Source organism: Ovis canadensis, chromosome 5 (genome assembly GCF_042477335.2).
Source record: "Ovis canadensis isolate MfBH-ARS-UI-01 breed Bighorn chromosome 5, ARS-UI_OviCan_v2, whole genome shotgun sequence".
Lineage (NCBI taxonomy): Eukaryota > Metazoa > Chordata > Mammalia > Artiodactyla > Bovidae > Ovis > Ovis canadensis.
The window spans coordinates 53006014-53033361 of record NC_091249.1 but is presented as its reverse complement, the minus strand read 5'-3'; the positions used below and the strand labels follow the sequence as shown (position 1 = coordinate 53033361).

General features: G+C 41.6%; 1 protein-coding gene across 1 annotated transcript; it reads right to left on the bottom strand.

The window, feature by feature from the left end:
* Window positions 1–6332: 6332 nt before the first annotated feature.
* On the bottom strand, window positions 6333–7280 carry LOC138441211 (olfactory receptor 2V2). The gene has a single exon (XM_069591863.1). The coding sequence runs from the start codon at window positions 7278–7280 to the stop codon at window positions 6333–6335; it is 948 nt and encodes a 315-aa protein (XP_069447964.1).
* Window positions 7281–27348: the final 20068 nt, after the last annotated feature.

The window sequence follows — 27348 nt, the reverse complement described above, 5'->3', positions numbered from 1 at the left end:
GACCACTGGAAAAACCATAGCCTTGACTAGACGGACCTTAGTCAGCAAAGTAATGTCTCTGCTTTTGAGTATACTATTTAGGTTGGTCATAACTTTTCTTCCAAGGAGTAAGCGTCTTTTAATTTCATGGCTGCAGTCACCATCTGCAGTGATTTGGGAGCACAAAAAAATGTTTCCGCTGTTTCCTCATCTATTTCCCATGAAGTGATGGGACCAGATGTCTTTCGTTTTCTGAATGTTGAGCTTTAAGCCAACTTTTTCGCTCTCCTCTTTCACTTTCATCAAGAGGCTTTTTAGCTCCTCTTCACTTTCTGCCATAAGGGTGGTGTCATCTGTATATTTGAGGTTATTGATATTTCTCCCGGCAGTCTTGATTCCAGCTTGTGTTTCTTCCAGTCCAGGGTTTCTCATGATGTGCTCTGCATAGAAGTTAAATAAGCAGGGTGACAATATACAGCCTTGACGTACTCCTTTTCCTATTTGGAGCCAGTCTGTTGTTCCATATCCAGTTCTAACTGTTGCTCCCTAACCTGCATACAGATTTCTTAAGAGGCAGGTCAGGTGGTCTGGTATTCCCATCTCTCTCAGAATCTTCCACAGTTGAATGTGATCCACACATTCAAAGGCTTTGGCATAGTCAATAAATTTGCATCATCAGGTAGCCAAAAAATGGGAGCTTCAGCTTCACTATCAGTCCTTCCCATGAACATGCAGTGTTGATTTCCTTTAGGGTTAACCAGTTAGATCTCTTTGCTGTCCAAGGGACTCTCAAGAGTCTTCTCCAGCACCACAATTCAAAAGCATCAGTTCTTCAGCACTCAATCTTCTTTATGTTCCAACTCTCACATACATCCATGACTATGGGAAAAACCATAGCTTTGACTACATGCACCTTTGTAGGCAAAGTGATATCAATGCTTTTTAACACGCTGTCTCTGTGTGGTATAGCTTTCCTTCCAAGGAGTAAATGTTTTTTAATTTCATGGCTGCAGTCACCATCTGCCATGATTTTGGAGCCCAAGAAAATAAAATCTGTCGCTGTTTTCACTTTTCCCCCATCTGCCATGAAGGTCAGGATGCCATGATCTTAGTTTTTTGCATGTTGAGTTTTAAGCCAGCTTTTCACCTCCATCAAGAGGCTCTTTGGTTCCTCTTCACTTTCTGCCATTAGAGTGATATCCTCTGCATATCTGAGGTTGTCTATATAATTGGCAATTGTTTTATTCTACCATGTGAAATCTGTTATGCATGCAGACTCAGTTGCTTTAGTCATGTCCAACTCTTTGTGACCCTGTGGACCATAGCCCGCCAGGCTTCTCTGTCCAGGGGGATTCTTCAGGCAAGAATACTAGAGTGGGTTGCCATTTCTTCCTTCAGGGAATCTTCCCGACCTGGGGATCGAACCTGTGTCTCTTAGGTCTCCTGCATTGGTAGGTAGGTTCTTTACCACTAGTGCTACCTGGGAAGCCCTGGGAACTCTATTGTTGCTGCTAAGTTGCTTCAGTCGTGTCCAACTCTGTGCGACCCCATAGACGGCAGCCCACCAGGCTCTGCCATCCCTGGGATTTTCCAGGCAAGAATAATGGAGTGGGTTGCCATTTCCTTCTCCAATGCATGAAAGTGGAAAACGAAAGGGAAGTCACTCAGTCGTGTTCGACTCTTAGCGACCCCGTGGATTGCAGCCTACTAGGCTCCTCCATCCATGGGATTTTCCAGGCAAGAGTACTGGAGTGGGGTGCCATTGCCTTCTCCAGGGAACTCTGTTAGGTTACTATTTATTTTACCTACAGAGTGATCAGGTGAAACTTGATTGTCTATAGCCAAGAAACAGCTTTATGTTTAGCTGGGACTACATTCACTCCTAGAAAATCTTTCTCTATGTTTTATGGAGATAAGACATACCAGAGCTGTCGGGCAGCTTTAGATTAAGTCTCATCCCATTTAGTTAATAAAGACTAGTTTTCAGGTAAGCTATGATTCAGCCTGACACAGGTCACAGCTTAGATCTCCCAGCCAATCCAAAATTTTCACATGGCCCCTGCCTAGCTCAGGCCTGATTGGGAGCTTAGGGATCCACCATAGAAAAGAGGAAAGGAATGACACTTCACTCATTCTCCCACCCTTTTCATTCTGAGAGATATGGATCTCTTTTCCTTCTTTTGTTTTCTGGGGTTGGAGAAGTAATCCCACTGGTGGGGCAGTCTGTTGAAGAATATACATCAGTGTCATGGGCTGTTTAAATCAAAGATGATGTAATATGCTGAATTTCCTTTTTTCTTTTTGGTGCTCAGTGTTTATCTTTGTGTCTTTGTTTTTGTACTTAGCCAAGTGAGAGACTTTATTTTGGGGGGTTCCAAAATCACTGCAGATGGTGACTGCAGCCATGAAATTAAAAGACACTTTCTTCCTGGAAGAAAAGCTATGATCAACCTAGACACTATATTAAAAAGCAGAGACATTACTTTGCCATCAAAGGTCCATCTAGTCAAAGCTATGGTTTTCCTAGTAGTCATGTATGTACTGCAAGTTAGACTATAAAGAAAGCTGAGTGCCAAAGAATTGATGCTTTTGAACTGTGGTGTTGGAGAAGACTCTTGAGTCCCTTGGACTGCAAGGAGATTAAACCAGTTAATCCTAAGGGAAATCAGTCCTGAATATTCATTGGAAGCCTGATGCTGAAGCTGAAACTCCAATACTTTGGCCACCTGATGTGAAGAACTGACTCACTGGAAAAGACCCTGATGATTGGAAAGATTGAAGGCGGGAGAAGAAGAGGATGACAGAGGATGAGATGGTTGGATGGCGTCATTGACTCAATGGAAATGTGTTTGACCAAGCTCCAGGAGTTAGCGATGGGCACAGGGAAGGCTAGCATGCTGCTGTCCATGGAGTCAGACATGACTGGGTGACTGAACTGAGCTGAAGTTTGGTTCTGTCTCTGTGTTGTATATAGCTGGTCAATTATTCTTTTTAGTAGCCGCAATGCTTGAGAATATGTTTTTATTTTTCGACCACTTGCTGATAGCTATCAGAAAAATAGTGAGCAAAAGTTTACCCTTTTTGTTTGACTTTGCAATTTATCCAGATGAGTGGACAAAAATGTGGTGTATATTCACAATGGAATACTACTTAGCCATGAAAAGAATGAAATAATGTCATTTGCAGCAACATGATTGGACCTAGAGATTATCATACTAAAGTGAAGTAAGTCAGAAAAAGACAAATATATCACTTATAAGTGGAATTTAAAAAATGATATAAGTGAACTTATTTATAAAACAGACACAGACTCACAGACATAGAAAACAAATTTATGGTTACCAAAGGGGAAGACTGGGAGAGGGATAAATTAAAATTCTGAGAGAAATATATTCACCCTACTGTTTATAAAATAGCTAAACAGCAAGATCTACTGTATAGCAAATGAAACTATACTCAATATTTTGTACTAACTGATGAGGGAAAAGAATCTGAAAAAAGAATATGTGTGTGTATATATATATATATATATGTATGTATCATAATATATATATAATATCAACCAATCAATCAATATTAAAAATAAAGTGTTTTCCAGAAACAAAAGTTATAACACAGAGAAAACATTCATATGTCAGAGAAGTGTGGGAGAGGGCTGGACCAAGAGGGGAGAGGCCTGTCACTGGGAGTCAGTGGAGTGGTCTCACCTGAGAAAGAGACCAATGGTTGGGTCAGGTCTAGCTTTTGGCTGAGAAATTTTATTCTCTGCCACTCCTTGATGCTACTCATTGCTCTTCTCTTTGATGTGACTAAGGAAAGTTGCTTCTGTTTTCACAAATCCCTGGAGACCTCTCTTGTGCCATATCTTTGTCTCCAGTCTGCAAATTAAACTCCAAGGGAAGGAAACCTCTTTGCAAAGTTCTCTGTTCTCAGCTGCTCCAGCAAACAGTCTCCTAGGGGGGCATGGAGAAGAAAACTGGGGAATAAGAGCAAGGGACTTCACCAGTCTAAGCCCTAGTTTCGTGGCCTGCGAAAGGGATGTAATGTTGTTCACTATGAAATGTTTGTAGTGATATTAAACTGAATAGACAATCAAGTCATTTCTCCCTGGTAGGCTCTCAGACCTGTAGTTACTATTAGTGCTACTGCCTCCCATTCTCTCCAAGCTTGGAAACAGAAAACAGCAAATACCTCCCTGTGATTTGGTCCAACTTCCAGAACCCAGTTCTGTCCTCTTCTTTCTCTGTGCATACAACAAGCATTTTGTTCCAGGGAAAGATAATTTTATTGCAAATGTGTACAAGAACTGGTATAGAGTTTAGCTAGGTGGATACAAGTAATACCAATAGTTCAATTAAAAATGTTTAAAAACAGGTTTACAAATAGCAGATCTAATTCTCTCATTTATCTCTTCTTAATCCCCCAAAGGAGAAATAGTAGAGTCAACTTTGCTATTTTAGAAACTAAAATAAAAAGTGGCAATTTTACTGGAGGATTTTATATATACATCACTTAAAAATGACTTTTCTATGTGTCAGGCACTGTGAATATACAAATGAACCAATATTTACCACTTTCCTCATGAATCTGTTTATTCTTGAAGAATACGACTTTAAGAAATCTTTAATCAGTTCTAATGAGGTGGATGAAACTGGAGCCTATTATGCAGAGTGATGTAAGCCAGAAAGAAAAACATCAATACAGTATACTAATGCATACATATGGAATTTAGAAAGATGGTAACGATAACCCTGTATGTGAGACAGCAAAAGAGACAAGAGATGTATAGAACAGTCTTTTGGACTCTGTGGGAGAGGGCGAGGGTGGGATGATTTGGGAGAATGGCGTTGAAACATGTATAATATCATATGTGAAATGAATCGCCAGTCCAGGTTCGATGCATGATACAGGATGCTCGGGGCTGGTGCACTGGGATGACCCAGAGGGATGGTATGGGGAGGGAGATGGGATGGGGATTCAGGATGGGGAACACGTATACACCTGTGGTGGATTCAGGTGGATGTATGGCAAAATCAATACAATATTGTAAAATAATTAGCCTCCAATTAAAATAAATAAATAAATAAATAAATAAATAAACATCAACATGAGTCCACCACAGGTATACACATGTTCCCCATCCTGAACCCCTCTCCCTCCTCCCTTCCCGTACCATCCCTCTGGGTCATCTCAGTGCACCAGCCCCAAGCATCCAGTATCATGCATCGAACCTGGACTGGTGATTCATTTTATATATGATATTATACATGTTTCAATGCCATTCTCCCAAATCATCCCACCCTCTCCCTCTCCCACAGAGACCAAAAGACTGTTCTATACATAAAAAAGAAATCTTTATAAAGTTCTGTTACATAGGGTGAAGAGTGAGATTTTATTAGCTTTATTTGGTCATCTAGAAGCGTTTCATCAAAGATACTAGTGTGAGACAATATATTAATAGGAAAAAATTGATATCTATGTATACTCATAAAGAATATATGTGTCTGGTACATAGTAGGCTATAAATCAGTGGTAGAGATTAGCAGTAAGAGTTAAGGAGTTCTTGTTTTATATATATCCAGTTCATTTCAGTCTCTCAGTTGGGTCTGACTCTTTGTGACTTCATGGACTACAGTACACCAGGCCTCTCTGCCCATCACCAACTCCCAGAGCTTGCTCAAACTCATGTCCATATATATAACAGACATATATGTATATAACAGACTTGTGGTTGCCTTGGAGGAGAGGGAGAGAGTGAGACATGGATTAGGAGTTTGGAATTAGCATATGCAAACTATTATATAGAGTGGATTAACAACAAGATCCTGCTGAATGGCACAGGGAATTATATTAAATATGGTATTAAATATGCTGTAATAAACCATAATGAAAAAGAACGTATATATATGTACACATGTATAATTGAATCACTTGGCTGTACAGTGGAAATTGACACAACTTTGTAAATCAACTATACTTTAATAAATTAAAAAAAAGAAACAGTTAAGGAGTGCAGCTTGAGGCATTCTCTGACTGTAGATGTAAATCCAGGTTTAAATACTAAGTGATAGCAATCCCAGAGCCTACTTATCCACAGTACTTGAGCTTACAAAGTTCTGCACTTCATTTCAATGTATTCTCAAAAAAAAAAAAAAATCCAAAAATATTGAGAGGAGGGAAGCTGGTGTTTTACCAGAGACAGAAAGTATTACTTTGGAGTTTAAAAGACACCTCCTGAAAAATTCAGGGTCATGAGCCTCATTATTAATGAGAAAACCAAGACTCAGATAGAAAATGTATGTAACATCACAAAGCCAAGAGTGGCAGAGTCAGGCACAAAATACCCTAACTCTTCAGTGGTGGTTGACAATCCTGCAATGGTCCAGCCCTTTTCTCAGGGCTCCCATCACCTCCCGATTTCTTAAGCTATAAATGAGGGGGTTCAGCATAGGAGTAAGGACTGTGTAGAAGACAGAGACCACCTTGTCATGGCTTGGGGCCCGGTAGCGCTTAGGTCTCAGGTAGATGAACATGGCTGCCCCATAGAAGAGGAACACAGCTGTCAGGTGGGAGGAACAGGTGGCAAGAGCCTTTCTGACAGCCTGAGCAGAATGCATGTGGAGTACAGTTCTCAGGATACGAGCATAGGAGGCCACAATGATGGAGAAAGGAAGAAACAGCATGAAGACACAGCAAGCAAATATCACATTCTCAAAAATGGATGTGTCTATACAGGCCAGCTTTAACAAGGATAACATCTCACAAAAGAAGTGGTCCACCTCCCTCAAGCCACAGTACGGAAATGTCATTACTACCACCATTTGGATCAAACCATCTATTATCCCAAAGACCCACGAGCTCCCAACAATCTGGAGACAGACCCTCTGACTCATGAGGATGGGATAGTGAAGTGGGTGGCTAATGGCCACATACCGGTCATAAGCCATGAGTCCTAGCAAGAGCCCTTCAGAGCCCACAAGGCAGACAAAAAGGCCAATTTGCATGCCACAACCCAGAAAGGAGATAGACTTCCTGCCAGACAGGAAGTTGGCCGCCATCTTGGGCACATTGGTACAAACCAACATAAGATCCATGAGGGAGAGCTGACTAAGGAAGAAGTACATAGGTGTATGAAGTTGAGGATCCATGAAGATGAGGAAGATGAGGAGGACATTCCCACAGAGGGCCACTATGAAGACCATCATGACTGCTGAGAAAAGAACAAGGTCAGTGGAACTGTGGGAAAAGATGCCCAAGAGGACAAAGTCATCTGAAGATGATTGATTCAACCATATCTCCATGGCTCAGCTGATGTTCCTGGTCACCTGAGAACATGGACAAAAATTACTGAATTGACTGACATGTCTTTATTGGCAGAAAAGTCATAAGACCAATGGGGAAAAGAAATGATTGGTGCCCAAACCTCAAGAGAACAATGAGGTCTTAGATATAGAGGATAAACTAGTGGTTACCGGTGGGGAGAGAGAAGGGAGGAGGGGCAATATAGGGGTAGGAAAGTGAGAAGTACAAACTATAGGTATAAAATAAACTACAAGGATATATTGTGCAACATGAAAATATAGCCAATATTTTATAATAACTACAAATGGATACAATCTTTAAAAATTGTAAATCACTATATTGTACATATGTAATTTACATAATATTGTACAGCAACTATACTTCAATTTAAAAAAAAAGTGTGGTTTTCAATTGCAATGAGATTTTTTAAAAAAAACCTCAGGATCAGGGCCTCAATAAAAGTTGGCTGATAAAAATTCAAAGTAATACCCTCAGTTATCCTCAGTAGAAATCCAAGAGCTTTCTTGTAAAATCTTTATAATTAATGTCTTCCACATGGATTGAACCATTTACTCACAGTCTGATAAAATTTCTAATTAATTTATTTGGAGCACCTCAAAGAAAATTGGATTTCTCTTGATTTTGGACAGGATTTTTTTTTCTAAATATGTTATATGGAAGGGAACCAGAGACATGGCCTGATTTTAGACTGACAAATTTCAAATCAAGAAATAGAAATTGTGCATATTTAAAAAGACAACACTGCCTTGATGATAATGACAATATCTGAACCCAAGGAAAATAAAATAAATGATTATAGGCAACTGAATGAAAAGCATTATAATATTCTGACCACAAATTTGTTGTCCTTATGTTCTCACCAGGATAACCTTGTCTTCGTTTTCAAAATCATTTTCAGCTTTTAGATTTCACCCTCTTCTCTCTCATCAGCCACCTTCTTTTTTAAAAATTTATTTATTTTTAACTGGAGGATAACATCAGCATGAACCAGCTATATGTATGTATATGTTTCCCTCCCTCTTGAAACTCCTTCCTGCCTCCCACCCATCCCACCCCCTCTAGGTTATCAGTCACCTTCAAATACCACCTGTTGCTTTGTCCATCCAGGGCTGTACATCCAAGGCAGGCATTTTCATGGCTCTACCAGTAGCAAAGCAGTGCAGAATTTTCTCTTTAAATTTGTATTAACTGTATAGTGCCATGTAGCAAATAACTCCAAATTTATAACTTGAAATAATATAGGAAAAACAATGATAATTTCACAGTTTCTGTGGGCCAGAAATGAGGGCGCAACTTAGTTGTCGCTGACATAAAAGGTTTCACATGAGGATACCCTGAAATGGTTAGCCAGGCTGCAGTCTTCTTAAGACATTTGTGGAGGAGGTTCTACTCCAAGGTCACTCATGTGGCTGTGTCAGGCCTTGCTCCCTTTTCACAGGGCTGCATGGCAGTTGACTGCTTCTAGGGTGAGTGGTGCAAGAGAGAGTGAGAGCACAAGCACCCTAGATAGAAACCATAGTTTTATAACTAAATATTGGAAGTGACATCCCATGAGCTCTGCTGAATTCTGTTCATTATTAGTGAGTCATCAAATCCAGCCCCCAGTTACTGGGAGAGTGACACACAGGGTATGAATATCATTGAGACCATCTTAGAGGTTGTGTACCATTACCATTCACGTTCCACTTCAAACTTTGACTGTTGATATAAATAGACTGGACTCATTAATTTTAACAAGTGATTGCATCATTAAGAAATATGGTGATTTGTAATTTGTCTAGAGAATAAAGAATCAAGGATGTTAAGTTTGTTTGTCTATCTCTCATCAGATGAGAAGAGGTCTCTCTGCCTGGTTCTAGTGTCAGGCAATACACAATCCATAAAAATAAATTCACCTGTTGCACCCCACAGTGCTCACATTCATGATTCATTTGCTCCCACAGTGATCCTGCAATGAAGGTAGAGTGATATTTTTTGATAGACCCTCTTTATAGATGAGAAAATTGAGATTCTGAAGAGTTGGCTAGATTGCCTGAAGTAGAAAGGTTAGAAAATGTGGAACCAAGACTTAAGAATGGGCCTTTATAATATAAGTTCTGGAAAGTTTATATCACATCACACTGTTCTTGAGCAAAAATATTCTTAGAAGGGCAAGTTACCTTGTCTTGAAAAAATTCTTAGTCATGAGCTTCCAATTCCTTTTTTTCTCTAATTCTTGGCTCATTCTATAGCCTTCTGATCCATAATATGGACTTATAAAATTTGAAGATTTTTTTGCTCAAAAGCAGTACTAGTTTCCTGTCAAATATAGCTCTCACCATTATTAAACTAATAAGGCAGGGAGGTCATTAGACTGATTAGCCTTAGTAGTCTATGAAGCAAACAAAAATCTAAGATCTAAATATTTTGAGGTTAAGAAATCAAAACCTAAGGACAACCAAACACAAACAGTAACTAGGCTTTTCCAATAAGCCAAATGTTTAAGTACAGCCAATTAGATTTCTTTGCTTTTCTTCTGCTTTTACACTATAAGTCTTTCTGCTGGTTCCTGTCCACAGAGCATGCCACACCACTTCTGCTTTGGCATTGCCTGATTTGAATTGACTTTTGCTCAAATAAATTGTCTGCCTCTTTATGACCTCACAGTCTGTAGTCTTCCAGCCCCTTCTATCCATGGAACTCTTCAGACAAGAATACTGGAGTGGGTACACATTCCCTTCTCTAGGGATCTTCCTGACCCAGGGATCAAACCCACATCTCCCACATTGCAGGCAGATTCTTTATGATCTGAGCCACCAGAGAAACTTTTAGCAAAATAGGTGAATATATGATAACATAGTTAAGTTCCTGTCTTAAGAGTTGGTTAGTATAAATATAAATAGAATTCCCTATGGTGATTGTTGCTTAGTAACTAATTCATGTCCTACTCTTGCGACTCCATGGACTGTATCCCACAAATCTCCTTTGTATGGGGTTTCTCAGGCAAGAATACTAGAGTGGGTAGCCATTTCCTTCTCCAGGGGATCTTCCCAACCCAGGGATGGAACCCAAGTCTCCAGCATTAGCAGATGAATTCTTTTCCACTGAACCACCTTGGAAGCCCAGAATTCCCTATACCTAGATGAAAATTAAATTACAGTTCTCAGCCTGTGAAACTCAGGTAAAGACCTGGGCAGAGGGCAATGATGATCATGAGGCTGAGATAGAGAAACCAGAGAATTCATCTGCCTGTCTGTCTTTCCAAATGACAAAAAAGTCTTCACTTAACTCTAAGACACCCTTCCCAAGACCCAGACCTAGCCTTTGAGCCAAACTTTCAATTCCCTACAGAATTTATGCAAAATTACAGTTCTTGCTGACAAACAAGAAACAGAAGACAACTAAGCATTAATTCTTATGTACATACCCCAGAAAGGTAATATCTTGTCTTTTTTTTTTCATATTTCTTTAAAATGACACCTACCATCCTAATTACTCAAGCGCAAAATAACCCATGCTGGATGCCCCATGGGCTTCAGATCGAATCACTCTCCAGGTGCTGTTGATTTCCCTTTAATGGAGATGCTTGCTTTTTGGGCTCCCAGGTGGTGCTAGTGGTAAAGAACCCACCTGTCAATGCAGGACAGAAGACGCGGGTTCGATCTCTGGGTAGGAAAGATCCTTTGGAGGAGGAAATGGCAACCTACTCCAGTATTCTTGCCTGAATAATCCCATGGACTGAGGAGCCACCGGATACAGTCCATGGGGTCGACTGAAGCAACTTAGCAGGCATGCTTGCTTTTTACAGCTGCCCTCCACTTTCCCCCCTTGTGTTACCACTGTATTCAGAGCATGCAATGAATCATCTGAGTGTACTAGGTGTTCACTACTAGATACCTTTCTTTGAGGAAGAGTGAATGATAATATAATTAGTATTTTCAGATATTTACAAATGACAAGTATGCTCTCTGCAAATGCATGATATTCACCTTTAGGAGACATTTATGAAGGGTATATCTGTCTACCTTACCTCATTATAAAGACAAACCAAGAAGACTTCATGGGATGTGCTCTTTGTGCAAAGACCCAGCATGATTTCCTAAACTAAGATGGACCTGCTCAGATCCATGACCAGGGAGGCAGGTTGCTAAGCTGTGTCCATAGAGGAAGCAAGCATGTGTGACTCATGTCCAAGAAGACATGCCCAGGTGTCCTTGCCAACAATAACATCCAGGAACTTAACTATAAGTTATGATATATTCACTTATTTTTCTAAAAGATAAACTGCGGCATACTAAAATTTTTAAGAGTTTATCTGAGTAAAAAATCAATTCCAATCAGGCAGTGCCAAACCAGAACTAGTTAGGAGTGCTCCATTGATAGGAATCAGTAAAAAGAATTTTATAGAGAAAAAACAGAAGAGGGAATTCCCTGGTGGCATAGTGGTTAAATATTTGCCTTCCAATTCAGGGGACACAAGTTTGATCCTTAGTTGGGGAACTAAGATCCCACCTGACATGGGGCAACTACGTCTGCATTCCACAACTGCAGAACCATGCACACCAGAGCCCATGCAGCACAACTAGAAAGCCCACATGCCACAACTACTGAGTCTGTGGGCTCCAAGCCTGTGCACCCATGTGCCACAGCTAGAGGGAAGCCCGTGGGCTGCAATGAAAAATCCCACATGCTGCTAGGGAGATTCTGCATGCAGCAACTAAAACCCAACACAGCTAAATAAATAGATATTTTTTTAAAAGCAGAAGAAAAGCAAAGAAACTATTTGATTGACTACTCTTGAACATGTTTTGTGGGGTGGGGGCGGATTCTACATGAACAAATTGCTGTTCCAACAGCCTTTAGCTGGTCTTGGCTATATCAAGCTTAACCAGCAAACTGAAAAGTCATGCCCCCTCCCCTCCCCACTCCTGCCCCACAACTTCCACCCAGATTTTATAGCTGAAGTCCTGTGCTGAGGATGCTCAGCTCTACCGCAGAGAGCAGAGACACTCAGCTGCATGTACCTTGAACAAGATGCACCACCAAACATCTCTTCTTCCTGCCCCCCAATACAATACTATATAGTTGATTAATGACATTTATCTCTCTATCCTGGAGGACTCCCTTGAACTCTGATTCTCATATCAACTGTGAACTCAACATCTTTCTTCAAAGTCCAGTGGGTTCATCCTGCCTAAAGTGGTCAACCTGAGCCCTTGGTCTCCCCTGGAGAAACACTCTTCCCAGATCAGTTCATGGAAGATCTGTTCAGTTGCCTAGGAAAAACACACAGTGTATCCTTAACTTCTCTCCTCCTCTCACACACATTCCAACATCAGAAACTCCTGGCTCTTCTTCCAAAATATGCCCATGCTGGACCATTTCTCACTCCTTTCTGTTCCACCTGGACACATCATCATCACTACTCCCCTACAGTGGAAATGGAAATGGCCCCTAACTGGACTTGCCTTCCCATTCCTTCCTTGCCCCCATTCTATTTGCCACTGGTGTCTATAGCACTGGGGTGAAGACATCTCTGTAAGAATAAAAGACAAAATGCTTGAAGAATGAAGCAAGACTTTCATATGGCTGGGCCTCTCCACTACCTAAACCTTTCATTCTTCTCTCCCTGGAATTCCCTCTGCTGAGGTTTCACTCGACTCCCTTCTGTTCCTGCCGCAGAGTTTAGTTCAGTTCAGTCATGTCCGACTCTTTGCAACCCCACCGACTGCAGCATGCCAGGCTTCCCTGTCCATCACCAACTCCCGGAGCCTACTCAAACTCACGTCCATCACATCAGTGATACCATCCAACCATCTCATCATCTGTCATCACCTTCTCCTCCTCCTCCTTCAATCTTTCCCATCATCAGGGTCTTTTCCACTGAGTCAGCTCTTCACATCAGGTGGCCAAAGTATTGGAGTTTCAGCTTCAGCATCAGCCCTTCCAATGAATATTCAGGACTGATTTCCTTTAGGATGGACTGGTTGAGTCTCCTTGCAGTCCAAGGGACTCTCAAGAGTCTTCTCCAACACCACAGTTCAAAAGCATCAATTCTTTGGTGCTCAGCTTTCTTTATAGTCCAACTCTCACATCTATACATGACTACTGGAAAAACCGTAGCTTTGACTAGATGGACTTTTGTTGGTAAAGTAATGTCTCTGCTTTTTAATATGCTGTTTAGATTGGTCACAGATTTCCTTCCAAGGAGCAAGTGTCTTTAAATTTCATGGCTGCAGTCACCATCTGCAGTGATTTTGGAGCCCACAAAAGTAAAGTCTGTCACTCTTTCCATTGTTTCCCCATCTATTTGCCATGAAGTGATGAGACCAGATGCCACGATCTTAGTCTTCTGAATGTTGTTTTAAGCCAACATTTTCACTCTCCTCTTTCACTTTCATCAAGAGGCTCTTTAGTTCTTTGCTTTCTGCCATAAAGGTGGCGTCATCTGCATATATGAGGTTAGTGATATTTCTCCCAGCAATCTTGATTCCAGCTTGCACTTCATCCAGTCCAGTATTTCACATGATGTACTTTGCAAATAAGTTAAATAAGCAGGGTGACAATATACAGCCTTGATATACTCCTTTTCTGATTTGGAACCAGTCTGTTGATCCATGTCCATTTGCTAACTATTGCTTCTTGATCTACATACAGATTTCTCAGGAGGCAGGTCAAGTGGTCTGATATTCTCATCTCTTTAAGAATTTTGCACAGTTTGTTGTGAGCCACACAGTCAAAGGCTTTGGCATAGTCAATAAAGCAGAAGTCGATGTTTTTCTGCAATTCTCTTGCTTTACTGATGATCCAGTGGGTGTTGGCAATCTGATCTCTGGTTCCTCTGCCTTTTCTAAATCCAGGTTGAACATCTGGAAGTTCACAGTTCATGTACTGTTGAAGCCTGGCTTGGAAAACTTTGAGTATTAGTTTGCTAGCGTGTGAGATGAGTGCAATTGTGCAGTAGTTTGGACATTATTTGGCATTGCCTTTTTTTTCAGATTGGGATGAAAACTGACCTTTTCCAGTCCTGTGGCCACCGAGGATCTCAGGAAGATGTGGTTAGCAACTGGGAGCCTGCTCACAGTTCGATGGAATATTCTGTCTCTGGGGCTGAGACTGGAGCAGCTCCTTGCATTCCGGTTCTGGTTGTCACAAGCCTGCCTCTGCCTCCAAGTGGGGAGGGGCTGGTACGCAGCCAGCTGGCTCTCCTTTGGTATTCACTCAATCCTTGTTCTGTGAGCAGGCCAGGCTGTGCATTAGGTTGTTGGGTTAGAGCCTTTTGCGGGAAAGTTCTATTTTCTGCAGTGCAGTTTGGTGTGTATTCTGTGTGTGTGTGTGTTTCCCGATTATGTTGCCTTCTGAGATTCCAAAACTTCCCACAAACCCACATGTGAGAGGGTTTCCTACTGTGTGTAAGCTCCTCCTTCACAGCCCCCTCCCCAGGACAGGTCTCCATCCCTAACTCTTTTGTCTCTCTTTTTGTCTTTTATATTTTGTCTTACCTTCTTTCTAAGAGAATGGACTGCCTTTCTGGGTGCCTGGTGTTCTCTGCCAGTGTTCAGAAGTAGTTTTGTGGAAGTTGCTCAGCATTCAAATGATTTTTTTGATGAACTTGTGGAGGAGAAAGTGGTCTCCCCATCCTATTCCTCCACTTTCTTATAGACGCATTGCAGCCCATGGGGTCACTAAGAGTTGGGCACGACTGAACGACTTCATTGTCACTTTGCACTTTCATGCATTGGAGAAGGAAATGGCAACCCACTCCAGTATTCTTGCCTAGAGAATCCCAGAGACAGAGGAACCTAGTGGGCTGCCATCTATGGGGTCGCACAGAGTCGGACACGACTGAAGTGACTTAGCAGCAGCAGCACAGAGTAAGTGGACACATCTTATAGACACATCCACAGAGTAAGTGGATGCAAGTCCTCCTTTTACCTCCTCACAGAAAGTTCTTTCCAGATATACTCTACCTTGTTCCCTTATATGCTCTTCACCATCTTAGCCAGATCTTCTTCCACATCTATTTAGAGTTGAAATTCTTTTTTCCTTCTCTTTGTTTCCCTGCCTTGTGTTTCTCATGGCATTAAACACCATCTGGCATGCCACATTTAATTCATTGTATTTGGGACACTCTTAATTTCCCAACTAGAACCTGTATTCCCTGATGCCACTTTTGCTCATGGTGGGATCTCTGGCTCTTAGGACAATACCTGGCATATATTTTGTTCTCAGCATATATTTGTTGAATGATTAATTGTATTATGCAAAACAATTCAAGAAATTATTCTGGCATCTCACATGCTCATTTCTTACACCATAACATTCCTTTCTCTAGATGTTTGGGCTTCGTTTATCTCCCTAGAAATGACATAATAAAGCAAGTCACCTTTTGGGGAAAAAGTGACTCTATATCCCTTCTCCTCCCTGCCCTTTTACCTGCATCTATCTCCACTCATCTTTTGTCTCCCTGCTTTAGAAAACTCTTCAACCCATCACTGTGCCCATCAATCCACACAAAGAGAAACAGGAAAGAAAAAAACTAATGAGATGTTAAGTTGAAAAAAAGTGAGGAGTAGATCAAAGGATAAGATTAGAAGAAAGAAGGAGAAGAGACATAACACTGGAAGGTATATGCCTATCCCCTCATCTGCCAAAAAGAAAATAAAATCTAATAAAGACAGAAAATAGTAGAAAGAGAAACTGCTGATAAATAGAAATGCACAAATGAATAGCAATTATAATAGATATTGCAAGGAGAGAAGGAGGTAACGTGAAAAAGACCCTCACTCACCTTTAAGTGGGATCCCTGGAGGAAAACAAACTCAGCACACACTATGTGGAGTCAATTCCAGCATGAAAATTATTTCATTCTACTTCCTTTGTTTGCACTTACTGAGTCAGAGAGGGCAGAGAGGAGCCCCTCCGCCCCCACCAAGTTCTGACCTCCTTCCTCAGCCCCCAACAACCTCTCAGCCAGGCTGTGGATTTCCACATCGCCTGCAGACTCCCTGTGACTCTCTAGCTCAGACTGGGGCTCAGACAGACAATAGCTTCCTCTTAACAAAAAGAGATGTGGAAAAAGTGAACTTAGTCAAGGAGACAGTGGTGGGTAGATGGCAACAGAGTCAGGATCTATGTATCTGAACTCACTTTCTGAATCCTGTCCACCTTCCATGGGCTGATGCCCAGGCTGGCTTGCAGAACTGTCTTCCACTGCCCATGAAGTATTTAACATTGAACCTGAGTGAGGAAAGTAAAGCTGTGAAGTCCCAGGAGAGCCCACATACTCCAGCCCTGGAGCAGAAGCTCCCAAGCTTACAATTAAAGAAAACTAAACAGGGAGCTTGGGGACAGGACCAGAAGAAGGGCCAGTGGGACAGTGTGATGAAACTCAGTCATGAGAGGGGCACAGAAGAGTCAGGGTACAGGAAGTTGAACAAAAATTTCTTGATACTCTTTCCCCACCACAGGCAAACTTCAGTGGTTCCTCGGTGGCCTCCAGGATCTACATAGGGTCTCTACCTGTCCTTTACCCCACCTCTAAAGCCAGTCTGTATCTACCAGAGGCCTATGATATACCTAGTACTGGGTGAGATGTTGTGCTTGATTCAAAGGTGGAAACTGAACATAACCCTGCCCTTCTGGTGGGAGGAAAAGAAAAGCACTCACCTCCGAGAGAATCAGATGGTGGCATGGGAGTTGGGTTTCTTCCCAAACCCTGTAAGAAGTTTATCTAAGCTCAGTGCTCTGCAGTGTGGTCTAGTTATGCCTGTCACCCCAGTATAATCATGGATAGCACTCCCTTTCACTCTCAGGAGTGTCCCAGGTTGGATGATAAATTTTTAAAATTTTATCTATTTATTTGGCTGCATTGGGCCTTAGTTGGGACATGTGGTACCTTCCTTAGAGCCTGTGGGATCTTCCACTGCAGGCCATGGGCTTCTCTCTGCCTGTATGTATGCTCTAGAGCATGTGGGCTCAGTGGTTGTCTCACAGGCTTAGTTGCCCTATGGCATCTGAAATCTTAGTTCCCTGAATAGGGATTGAACCTGTGTCCTCTGCATTGGAAGGTGGATTCTTAACCGCTGGACCACCAGGGAAGTCCCTGGACAATAAATTTTATAGTAGCTCTATTTTTTGCTTTATGTCCTGTAGAAATAGTTCATTTTCTGACTGGCTGATATGGTGGCAATTCACCTGTCAAATGGCTAAGTTACCCAAGTTATTTGTTTCTTTTTAAAATTTTTAAAAACTATTTCTTTTAAATCTTTATACTTTTAGGTGTCTGTGTTATAAGCTCTGACACTGGTTATTTTGGCTTTTTGTGGTTTTTCTTCTTTTTCTGTAATGCAAGTGTCTGAGTGAAGCTTTGATTGCCAAGGCATCTACTTCAAAGAGAACTATATGGAATGAACACATTGCCAGCCACACTGCCAGATAAAGAGCCAGAGCCAGGCTGCTTCTCCCCTCTGAGGTGCCTTTGTTTTAGAAATCCTGGTTGATTTCAATAATTGGTCATTTGGGCTGCTTGTTTTTTTCTCTTCCTGTGACTTATATTAACAGTCTTCTGTTTAAATTAACTAATAAACAATGAGCCCCTAAAGCCTTAAGTCCCTACTCTTTACCCCAATAAAAGCAGGACCCCAGGCCTGTGCACTCTCCCTCTTTCTCTACATCCTGCCTTGCTGTGTGTTCCCACGTGTGTTGTATAAGCAGTAAAACCTCTATTTTCTCAAAGTTTTCTGACAGTTATTGCTGAAGGACATGTTGCAATCATAATAGGAACCACAGGCTTTGTCCACCCGCAGCATCAGTTATTGATAAGATGAGACCATATTTAAAAATAAAACCTTTTTATTTTGTATCTGCAGCTCCATTGTTGCCTTGTAAATAAAGAAAGCTGAGCGCCAATTAACAATGTCATGATAGTTTCAGGTGGACAGCAAAGGGACTCAGCTATACAGATACATGTATGCATTCTCCCTCGAACTCCCCTTCCATACAGCCTGCCACATAACGTTGAGAAGAGTTCCCTGTACTATACAATGCTGCTGCTGCTGCTAAGTCGCTTCAGTCGTGTCTGACTCTGTGTGACCCCATAGACGGCAGCCCACCAGGCTCCCCCGTCCCTCAGATTCTCCAGGCAAGAACACGGGAGTGGTTGCCATTTCCTTCTCCAATGCATGAAAGTGAAAAGTGAAAGTGAAGTCGTTCAGTCGTGTCTGACTCTTAGCGACCCCATGGACTGCAGCCCACCAGGCTCCTCCATCCCTGGGATTTTCCAGGCAAGAGTATTGGAGTGGGTTGCCTTGTTAATATACAATTTAGATAAGATCCGGTGCATTCAGGTGGTATGATCATAGACTGGTTATCCATTTTAGATACAGCAGTGTCCATCCCAAACTCCCTAACTATCCCTTCTCCCATCCTTCCTTCTGGCAACCATAAGTTCATTCTCTAAGTCTGTGAGACTTTTTCTATTTGGTAAGTTCATTTGTGTCATGTCAATTTAGATTCTGCTTATAACGGATGTCGTACGATGTTTCTGCTCCTCTGTCTTCTCTGTTCTTCATACTTCACTCAGTATGACAACCTCTAGGTCCATCCATGCTGCTGCAAATTGTGTTATTTCATTCTTTTTGACAGCTGAGTAATATTCCATTGTATATACGTACCACAACTTCTTTATCCATTCCTCTGTCGATGGATGATTAGGTTGCTTCCAAGCCTTGGCTGTTGTAAAGAGTGCTGCAGTAAACCCTGGGGTGTGTGTATCCTTTCAGACTGTGTTTTTCTCCAGATATATGCCTGGGAGTGGGGTTGCTGAATCATATGGTAGCTTTATTTTTAGCTTGTTAAGGAAACTCCATATTGTTTTCCAGAGTGGCTATACCAGTTTACATTCCCAACAACTGTGTAGGAGGGCTCCCTTCTCTCTACACTCTCCCCAGCAGTTATTGTTTGAGGATTTTTTTCTCCCCCCACCAAACTTATTTGTTGCTAATTGAAGGGAAATTGCTTCACAATATTGAGCTGGCCTCTGCCATACATCAACATGAGCCAGCCATGGGTAAACATGTGTCCCTTCTTTCTTGAACTGTCCTCCCACCTCTCACGCCTTCCCACACCTCTAGGTTATTACAGAGGCCTGTTTTGCATTCCTTGAGTCATACAGCAAATTCCCTTTGGTTAGCTATTTTACACATGGTAGTGTATATTCTTCTATGTTATTCTCTCCATTTGTCCCACCCTCTCCTTCCTCTCCCTGCCCCACCCTGGCCCATGTCCATAAGTCTGTTCTCTATGTCTGCAGCTCCATTGTTGCCTTGTAAACAAAGAAAGCTGAGCACCAAAGAATTGATGCTTTTGAACTGTGGGGTTGGAGAAGACTCTTGAGAGTCCCTTTTCTGCAAGGAGATCCAACCAGTCCATCCTAAAGGAGATCAGTCCTGGGTGTTCATTGGAAGGACTGATGTTGAAGCGGAAACTACAATACTTTGGCCACCTGATGTGAAGAGCTGACTCATTTGAAAAGACCTGATGCTTGAAAAGATTGAGGATAGGAGGAGGAGGGGACGACAGAGGATGAGATGGTTGGATGGCATCACCGACTCAATGGACACCGACTCCAGGAGTTGGTGATGGAAAGGGAGGCCTGGTATGCTGTGGTCCATGGGGTTGCAAAGAGTCGGACATGACTGAGCAACTGAACTTAACTGAGCTGAGTCTGTATCATTTGGTTGGTGTACTTAATCCATTTGCATTTAAGGTAATTATTGATACATATGTTCCTATTGGCATTTTCTTGATTATTTTGGGTTTGTTTTTGTTTGTTTTGTAGGTTTCCTTTCTCTTGTATTTACTTGCTATGTAAGTCCCTTTAGTATTTGTTGCAATGCTGGTTTGGTGGTGGTGAATTCTCTTAATTTCTGCTTGTCTGTAAAGCTTTAGATTTCTCCATCATTTTGTTTTTCTCCATCAATTTTGAATGAGATATTTGCCTGGTATAGTAATCGTGGTTGTAGGTTTTTTTCTTTCAGTACTTTAAATATATCCTGCCATTCCCTTCTGACCTGTAGAATTTCTGCTGAAAGATCTGCTGTTAATCGTATGGGTTTTCCCTTGTACATTACTTCTTGCTTTTCCCTTGCTGCTTTTAATATTCTTTCTTTGTGCTTAATATCTGTTAGCTTGATTAATATGTGTCTCAATGTGTTTTCCCTTGGGTTTAACCTATGGGGACTCTCTGCATTTCTTGGACTTGATTGACTATTTCTTTTCCCATGCTGGAGAAATTTTCAACTATAATTTCTTCAAAAATTTTCTCAGTACCTTTCTTTTTTTCTTCTTACTTTGGGACCCAACTTGAATATTGGTGCATTTAATATTGTCCCAAAGGTCTTTGAGGCTTTCCTCAATTCTTTTCATTCCTTTCCCTTCATTCTGCTCTTCAGCAGTTATTTCCACCATTCTATCCTCCAGCTTACTTATCCGTTCCTGTGCCTCAATTATTCCGCTATTGTTTCCTTCTAGAGTATTTTTTAATTTCAGTAATTGTGTTGTTCATCTCTGTTTGCTTATTCTTTATTTCTTCTATGTCCTTGATGATTGTGTTAAATGTGTTTAACTGTATTAAATGCTACTTTCATTTTCTCCATTCATTTTCAAGTCTTTAGAGCATTTTTACATATCTTTATTCTGAATTCTCTTTCAGGGAGATTACTTATTTCTTCTTTGTTTATTTGGTATTGTGAGTTTCTACCTTGCTTTTTCATTTGTGTTGTATTTCTCTGTATTTTCATCATATACATATATATATATATATATTTTTTTTTTTTTTTTCTAACTTGCTCCACTTGAGGTCTCCTTTTCCCAGGCTTTAGGGTTGTATTACTTCTTTTTATTTTTGCCCTTGGAGGGAATTGTTGGTTGGGTGGTTTGTGTTGATTTCTTGTTGGGGGTGACTTGTGCTTGTGTTCTAGTGGGAGGAGATCAAGTAGGTAATTACAGAAATACTGAGACATATGCACACACTCTTCTATACATACAGTTATAACCAAAGCATTCTAAAGAAAAGAGTACAGGAGATTGCCTTGGTGAGCAGGGGAAACCTGAGGTGATATCCACAAACTGAAAGCAGAGTTAGCTAATGCTCAATCTGGAAATCTGAGCATGAGCATCAGGCCAACTGGGGAATATAGCATAGAGAGTGCAAAAACTTAACTTATTTGGTGAAAAAGAAAGAGTGAAGGAAAAAAGGGAGAATAAAAAAGAGAGAAAAAAGAAAGAGGAGAAGGGAAGGAAAAGAGAAAAGGAAGGGCTGGAGAAGAGGATTAAAAAAATAACAAAAGAGAGAAAAGAAAATATAGAAAAGCAAAGATGAATAGACATGTGTGGAAAAGATTTACATATATTCAGGAATAGCTACAGCTGATAAAGAACAGTAGGGAAAGCAGTTGGATATATCCAAAACAAAATGCAAAACTCATCAAGAAAAATGAAAAAGCTTGAAAGAGAAAAAAAGAAAAAATTAACCTAAAATGAATTTTTTTGTTGCCTTTTTTGACAGGAAACACAAAGAAGAAAACTCTGCAGCATCTGAAAAAGCTAATGTGATGGTGGAAATATGTTGGGGAATAAGCAGTGTGATTTATAAGAAGAAAGAATCTTAAAATGAATTTTTTTTCAATAACAAGAAAAAGAGGGAAACTCCACAGCACCACTAAATTGCTGCTGTGAAGGTGGAGATATGTTGGGGGAATAAACAATGTGATTTATAAGGGGGAAAAAAAAAGAAAGAAAAAGAAAAAAAGGAAAAAGGAAAAAAAATTTAAATGGGTTTCAAGGTCGTAGTTCTCGGTGGTGGAGTCTGCCTCTGTGGAAGGCGTTGGGTTAGTGTCTTGTGATGTTTTCCTGGTTGGCAGAGCTTGTGCCAGTGCTCTGGTTGACAGAGCTGAATCTCCTCTCTCTGAAGGACAGTGCAGTGTCCAGTAGCAGGCCTTGGAGTGTCTGTGGGTTCAGTATGCCTTTGGGTAGTCGTTCTAGCTTTCAGGGTGTTCAGTTCAGTTCAGTTCAGTCGCTCAGTCGTGTCCGACTCTTTGTGACCCGATGAATTGCAGTACGCCAGGCCTCCCTGTCCATCATCAACTCCCAGAGTTCACTCAGACAGTCAGTGATGCCATCCAGCCATCTCATCCTCTGTCATCCCCTTCTCCTCCTGCCCCCAACCCCTCCCAGCATCAGAGTCTTTTCCAATGAGTCAACTCTTCACATGAGGTGGCCAAAGGACTGGAGTTTCAGCGTTAGCATGAAGCACGTCTATTTCTGCAGCTGCTTCAAAGTGGCTCTCTCAGCAAAACTGCAGTGCCACCAGTCCCCTACTTGTCCTTGGGAATCACTGCCAGTGCTTCTGTTCCTCTGTCCTGCCCTGCACTGCTGGCCGAAACTTGCTAGGTAGATACTTGTGTGTATCCTTCTGCATTGCAGTGACTTGTGTGGGCTTCCCTCAGCCCCCTAAGCTCACCCTCTGTGTCGCAGAGCTGTGTACACCTGTTTCAGCTGGCCGAGTTGGTCTCTGCAGAAGGGGGCTAGTGTGGACTTGTTTTGGCTCCCTGTGCCCGCCCTCTGCGTCGCGGGGTTTATGTGCACTTGTTTTGTCTCACTGCCTGCGCTCGTTGTCCTTTTACTTACTTTTATAAGTATCTTTCAATAGCATTATAGTAAATATAAGATTCCATTCCAGTTTTAGAAGCAAGAAGTCCAAAATTCAGGAATCTGCAGGTCTGGAGTCTTCTGAAGCATCCCCTTGGCTTGCAAATGGCTGCCTCCTGCTAACTCCTCACACGGTCTTCTCTGTGCTGAGGTGGTCATATATTTTTTATTATTCAGTTTGTTGATATTGTATACCATACTGATTGTTTTGCAGATATTGAAGAATTCTTGCATTGCTGTGATAAATCCCTCTTGATCATGGTATATGATCCTTTAATGCATTATTGAATTCTCTTAATTTTTGCTTGTCTGCAAAGTTTTTGATTTCTCCATCAAATCTGAATGAAAGTCTCACTGGGTAGAGTATTGTTTGTTGTAGTTTCTTTCCTTCAGTTCAGTTCAGTTCAGTTCAGTTGCTCAGTCGTGTCCAAATCTTTGTGACCCCATGAATTGCAGCACGCCAGACCTCCCTGTCCATCACCGTCTCCCAGAGTTCACTCAGACTCATGTCCATCGAGTCCATGATGCCATCCAGCCATCTCATCCTCTGCTGTCCCCTTTTGCTCTTGCCCCCAATCCCTCCCAGCATCAGAGTCTTTTTCAATGAGTCAACTCTTCGCATGAGGTGGCCAAAGTACTGGAGCTTCAGCTTCAGCATCCTTCCCTCCAAAGAAATTCCAGGGCTGATCTCCTTCAGAATGGACTGGTTGGATCTCCTTGCAGTCCAAAGGACTCTCAAGAGTCTTCTCCAACACCACAGTTCAAAAGCATCAATTCTTTGGCGCTCAGCCTTCTTTACAGTCCAACTCTCACATCCATACATAACTACTGGAAAAACCATAGCCTTGACTAGATGGACCTTTGTTGGCAAAGTAATGTCTCTGCTTTTCAATATGCTGTCTAGGTTGGTCATAACTTTTCTTCCAAGGAGTAAGTCTCTTTTAATTTCATGGCTGCAATCACCATCTGCAGTGATTTTGGAGCCTAAAAGAATAAAGTCTGACACTGTTTCCTCATCTATTTCCCATGAAGTGACGAGACCGGATGCCATGATCTTCGTTTTCTGAATGTTGAGCTTTAAGCCAACTTTTTCACTCTCCTCTTTCACTTTCATCAAGAGGCTTTTGAGTTCCTCTTCACTTTCTGCCATAAGGGTGGTGTCGTCTGCATATCTGAGGTTATTGATATTTCTCCTGGCAATCTTGATTTCAGCTTGTGCTTCTTCCAGCCCAGCGTTTCTCATGATGTACTCTGCATAGAAGTTAAATAAGCAGGGTGACAATATACAGCCTTGATGTACTCCTTTTCCTATTTGGAACCAGTCTGTTGTTCCATGTCCAGTTCTAACTGTTGCTTCCTGACCTGCATATAGGTTTCTCAAGAAGCAGGTCAGGTGGTGTGGTATTCCCATCTCTTTCAGAATTTGCCACAGTTGATAGTGCTCCACACAGTCAGAGGCTTTGGCATAGTCAATCAAGCAGAAATAGATGTTTTTCTGGAACTCTCTTGCTTTTTCCATGATCCAGCAGATGTTGGCAATTTGATCTCTGGTTCCTCTGCCTTTTCTAAAACCAGCTTGAACATCAGGAAGTTCATGGTTCATGTATTGCTGAAGCCTGGCTTGGAGAATTTTGAGCATTACTTTACTAGCATGTGAGATGAGTGCAATTGTGCGGTAGTTTGAGCATTCTTTGGCATTGCCTTTCTTTGGGATTGGAATGAATAGTGACCTTTTCCAGTCCTGCGGCCACTGCTGAGTTTTCCAAATTTGCTGCCATATTGAATGCAGCACTTTCACAGCATCATCTTTCAGGATTTGAAACAGCTCAACTGGAATTCTGTCACCTCCACTAGCTTTGTTCGTAGTGATGCTTTCTAAGGCCCACTTGACTTCACATTTCAGGATGTCTGGCTGTAGATGAGTGATCACACCATTGTGATTATCTGGGTCATAAAGATCTTTTTTGTACAGTTCTTCTGTGTATTCTTGCCACCTCATCTTAATATCTTCTGCTTCTGTTAGGTCCATACCATTTCTGTCCTTTATGGAGCCCATCTTTGCATGAAATATTCCCTTGGTGTCTCTAATTTTCTTGAAGAGATCTCTAGTCTTTCCTATTCTGTTGTTTTCCTCTATCTTTGCACTGATCACTGAGGAAGGCTTTCTTATCTCTTCTTGCTATTCTTCGGAACTCTGCATTCAGATACTTATATCTTTCCTTTTCTCCTTTGCTTTATGCTTCTCTTCTTTTCACAGCTATTTGTAAGGCCTCCCCAGACAGCCATTTTGCTTTTTTGCATTTCTTTTCCATGGAATGAAGGTGGTCCTAGCTAAACACAAAGCTGTTTTTTGGTTGTATGCGCCGACTAAGGTCCATCTAGTCAAGGCTATGGTTTTTCCTGTGGTCACGTATGGATGTGAGAGTTGGACTGTGAAGAAGGCTGAGCGCTGAAGAATTGATGCTTTTGAACTGTGGTGTTGGAGAAGACTCTTGAGAGTCCCTTGGACTGCAAGGAGATCCAACCAGTCCATTCTGAAAGAAATCAGCCCTGGGATTTCTTTGGAAGGAATGATGCGGAAGCTGAAACTCCAGTACTTTGGCCACCTCATGCGAAGCATTGACTCATTGGAAAAGACTCTGATGCTGGGAGGGACTGGGGGCAGGACGAGAAAGGGTCGACCGAGGATGAGATGGCTGGATGGCATCACGGACTCGATGGACATGAGTCTGAGTAAACTCTGGGAGATGGTGATGAACAGGGAGGCCTGGCGTGCTGCAATTCACGGGTTCGCAAAGATTCGGACACGACTGAGCGACTGAACTGAACTGAACTGAACTGAATCATGTTTCACCCAATCACTATGTAGTTTAAATAAATACTAACATAATAGATTTCGCAGGGTCACGGACTCGATGGACGTGAGTCTGAGTGAACTCCGGGAGATGGTGATGGACAGGGAGGCCTGGCGTGCTGCGATTCATGGGGTCGCAAAGAGTCGGACACGACTGAGCGACTGAACTGAACTGAACTGAACAAATTGCCAGTTGTATGGACAATACACTGTATGAGCTCAGAGAGGCTTAAAGGGTGTGGAATGAATTTTTAGAAGGGGAGAATAGTAATGAAGAGCTTTAGATGGGTCTTTATAGAATAAATTGTTTCAGTAGGAAAAGACAAATCAGACAAAATAATTTCCAATGGAAGTTTAACTTGGGCAAAAATATGGACGTGGAAAAACTTCAAGTACTTATAGGAAACCAGAGTAGGTCAGCAGGTTGAGGACAATGACAGAGAAGGAGGCTGAAACAGAAGGCTATGAATGGCTGTATGGAATTTCTTAAAAGAACAGTTTACTGTGCATAGAAGTAGCCTGCCTGAGTCTATTTTTTTCTAGGTCTCTCTGTCTCCACCTCCCTGTGTCTTCCCAGCTATCTTTTTGATTCCCCTTCTCTCAGCCTTCTGATCTAATCTGTTCTTTCTGTGCATCAACATCCAACTGAAGGCCCCAAGAGCTTTGTATGGCAGATAAAACATATTTATTACTGTTGTGAAGATAAAATAAAATCAGTCATACTTCAAAGAGTTAAAGAATATTAACACGTATATATGGAATTTAGAAAGATGGTAACAATGACCCTCTTTTGCGAGACAGCAAAAGAGACACAGATATAAAGAACAGACTTTTGGACTCTGGGAGAAGGTGAGGGAGGGATGATTTGAGAGAATAGCATTGAAACATGTATATTACCATATGTGAAATAGATCACCAGTCCAAGTTCGATGCATGAAATAAGGCACTCAAAGCCGGTGCTCTGGGATAACCATGAGGGATGGGATGGGGAGGGAGGTGGGAGCGGGGTTCAGGATGGGGACACATGTATACCCATGGCTGGTTCATGTCAATGTATGGCAAAAACCACTACAAATTTGTAAACTAAATTAGCCTCCAATTAAAATAAATATATTAATTAAAAAAACAGAGTTAAAAAAAAAAAACATAAATTGACCTAGGCAATTTGGTTTTCAATGAATTGGTCATTTTGAAAATTGATTTCATGGGACAAAAAGACAAAATTAAAGTGACTATTAACTTATCATCAAACCTGGGGAGTCCTTGAGAGCGAAAGAAAGTGCTGTCCATGATTATACTGGGATGACAGACATAATAATGAAATCACAGGACTGCTCACAGAAAAACTGTGAAAGACACCAATTTGGCAAGGTTTGGGATGACATCCAGCCCCCATGCCACCATTTGACTCTCTTGAAGATGAATGCTCTTCTTTCCCTCCCATCAGGTTATAAACTCCTTAGGGCTAGAATTGTGTTCAGTCCTACCTTTGATTCAAGTGT

Bases quoted from the DNA above. Each gene is read 5' to 3' on its own strand.
- LOC138441211 (XM_069591863.1), bottom strand. From the start codon at position 7,280: ATGGAGATATGGTTGAATCAATCATCTTCAGATGACTTTGTCCTCTTG.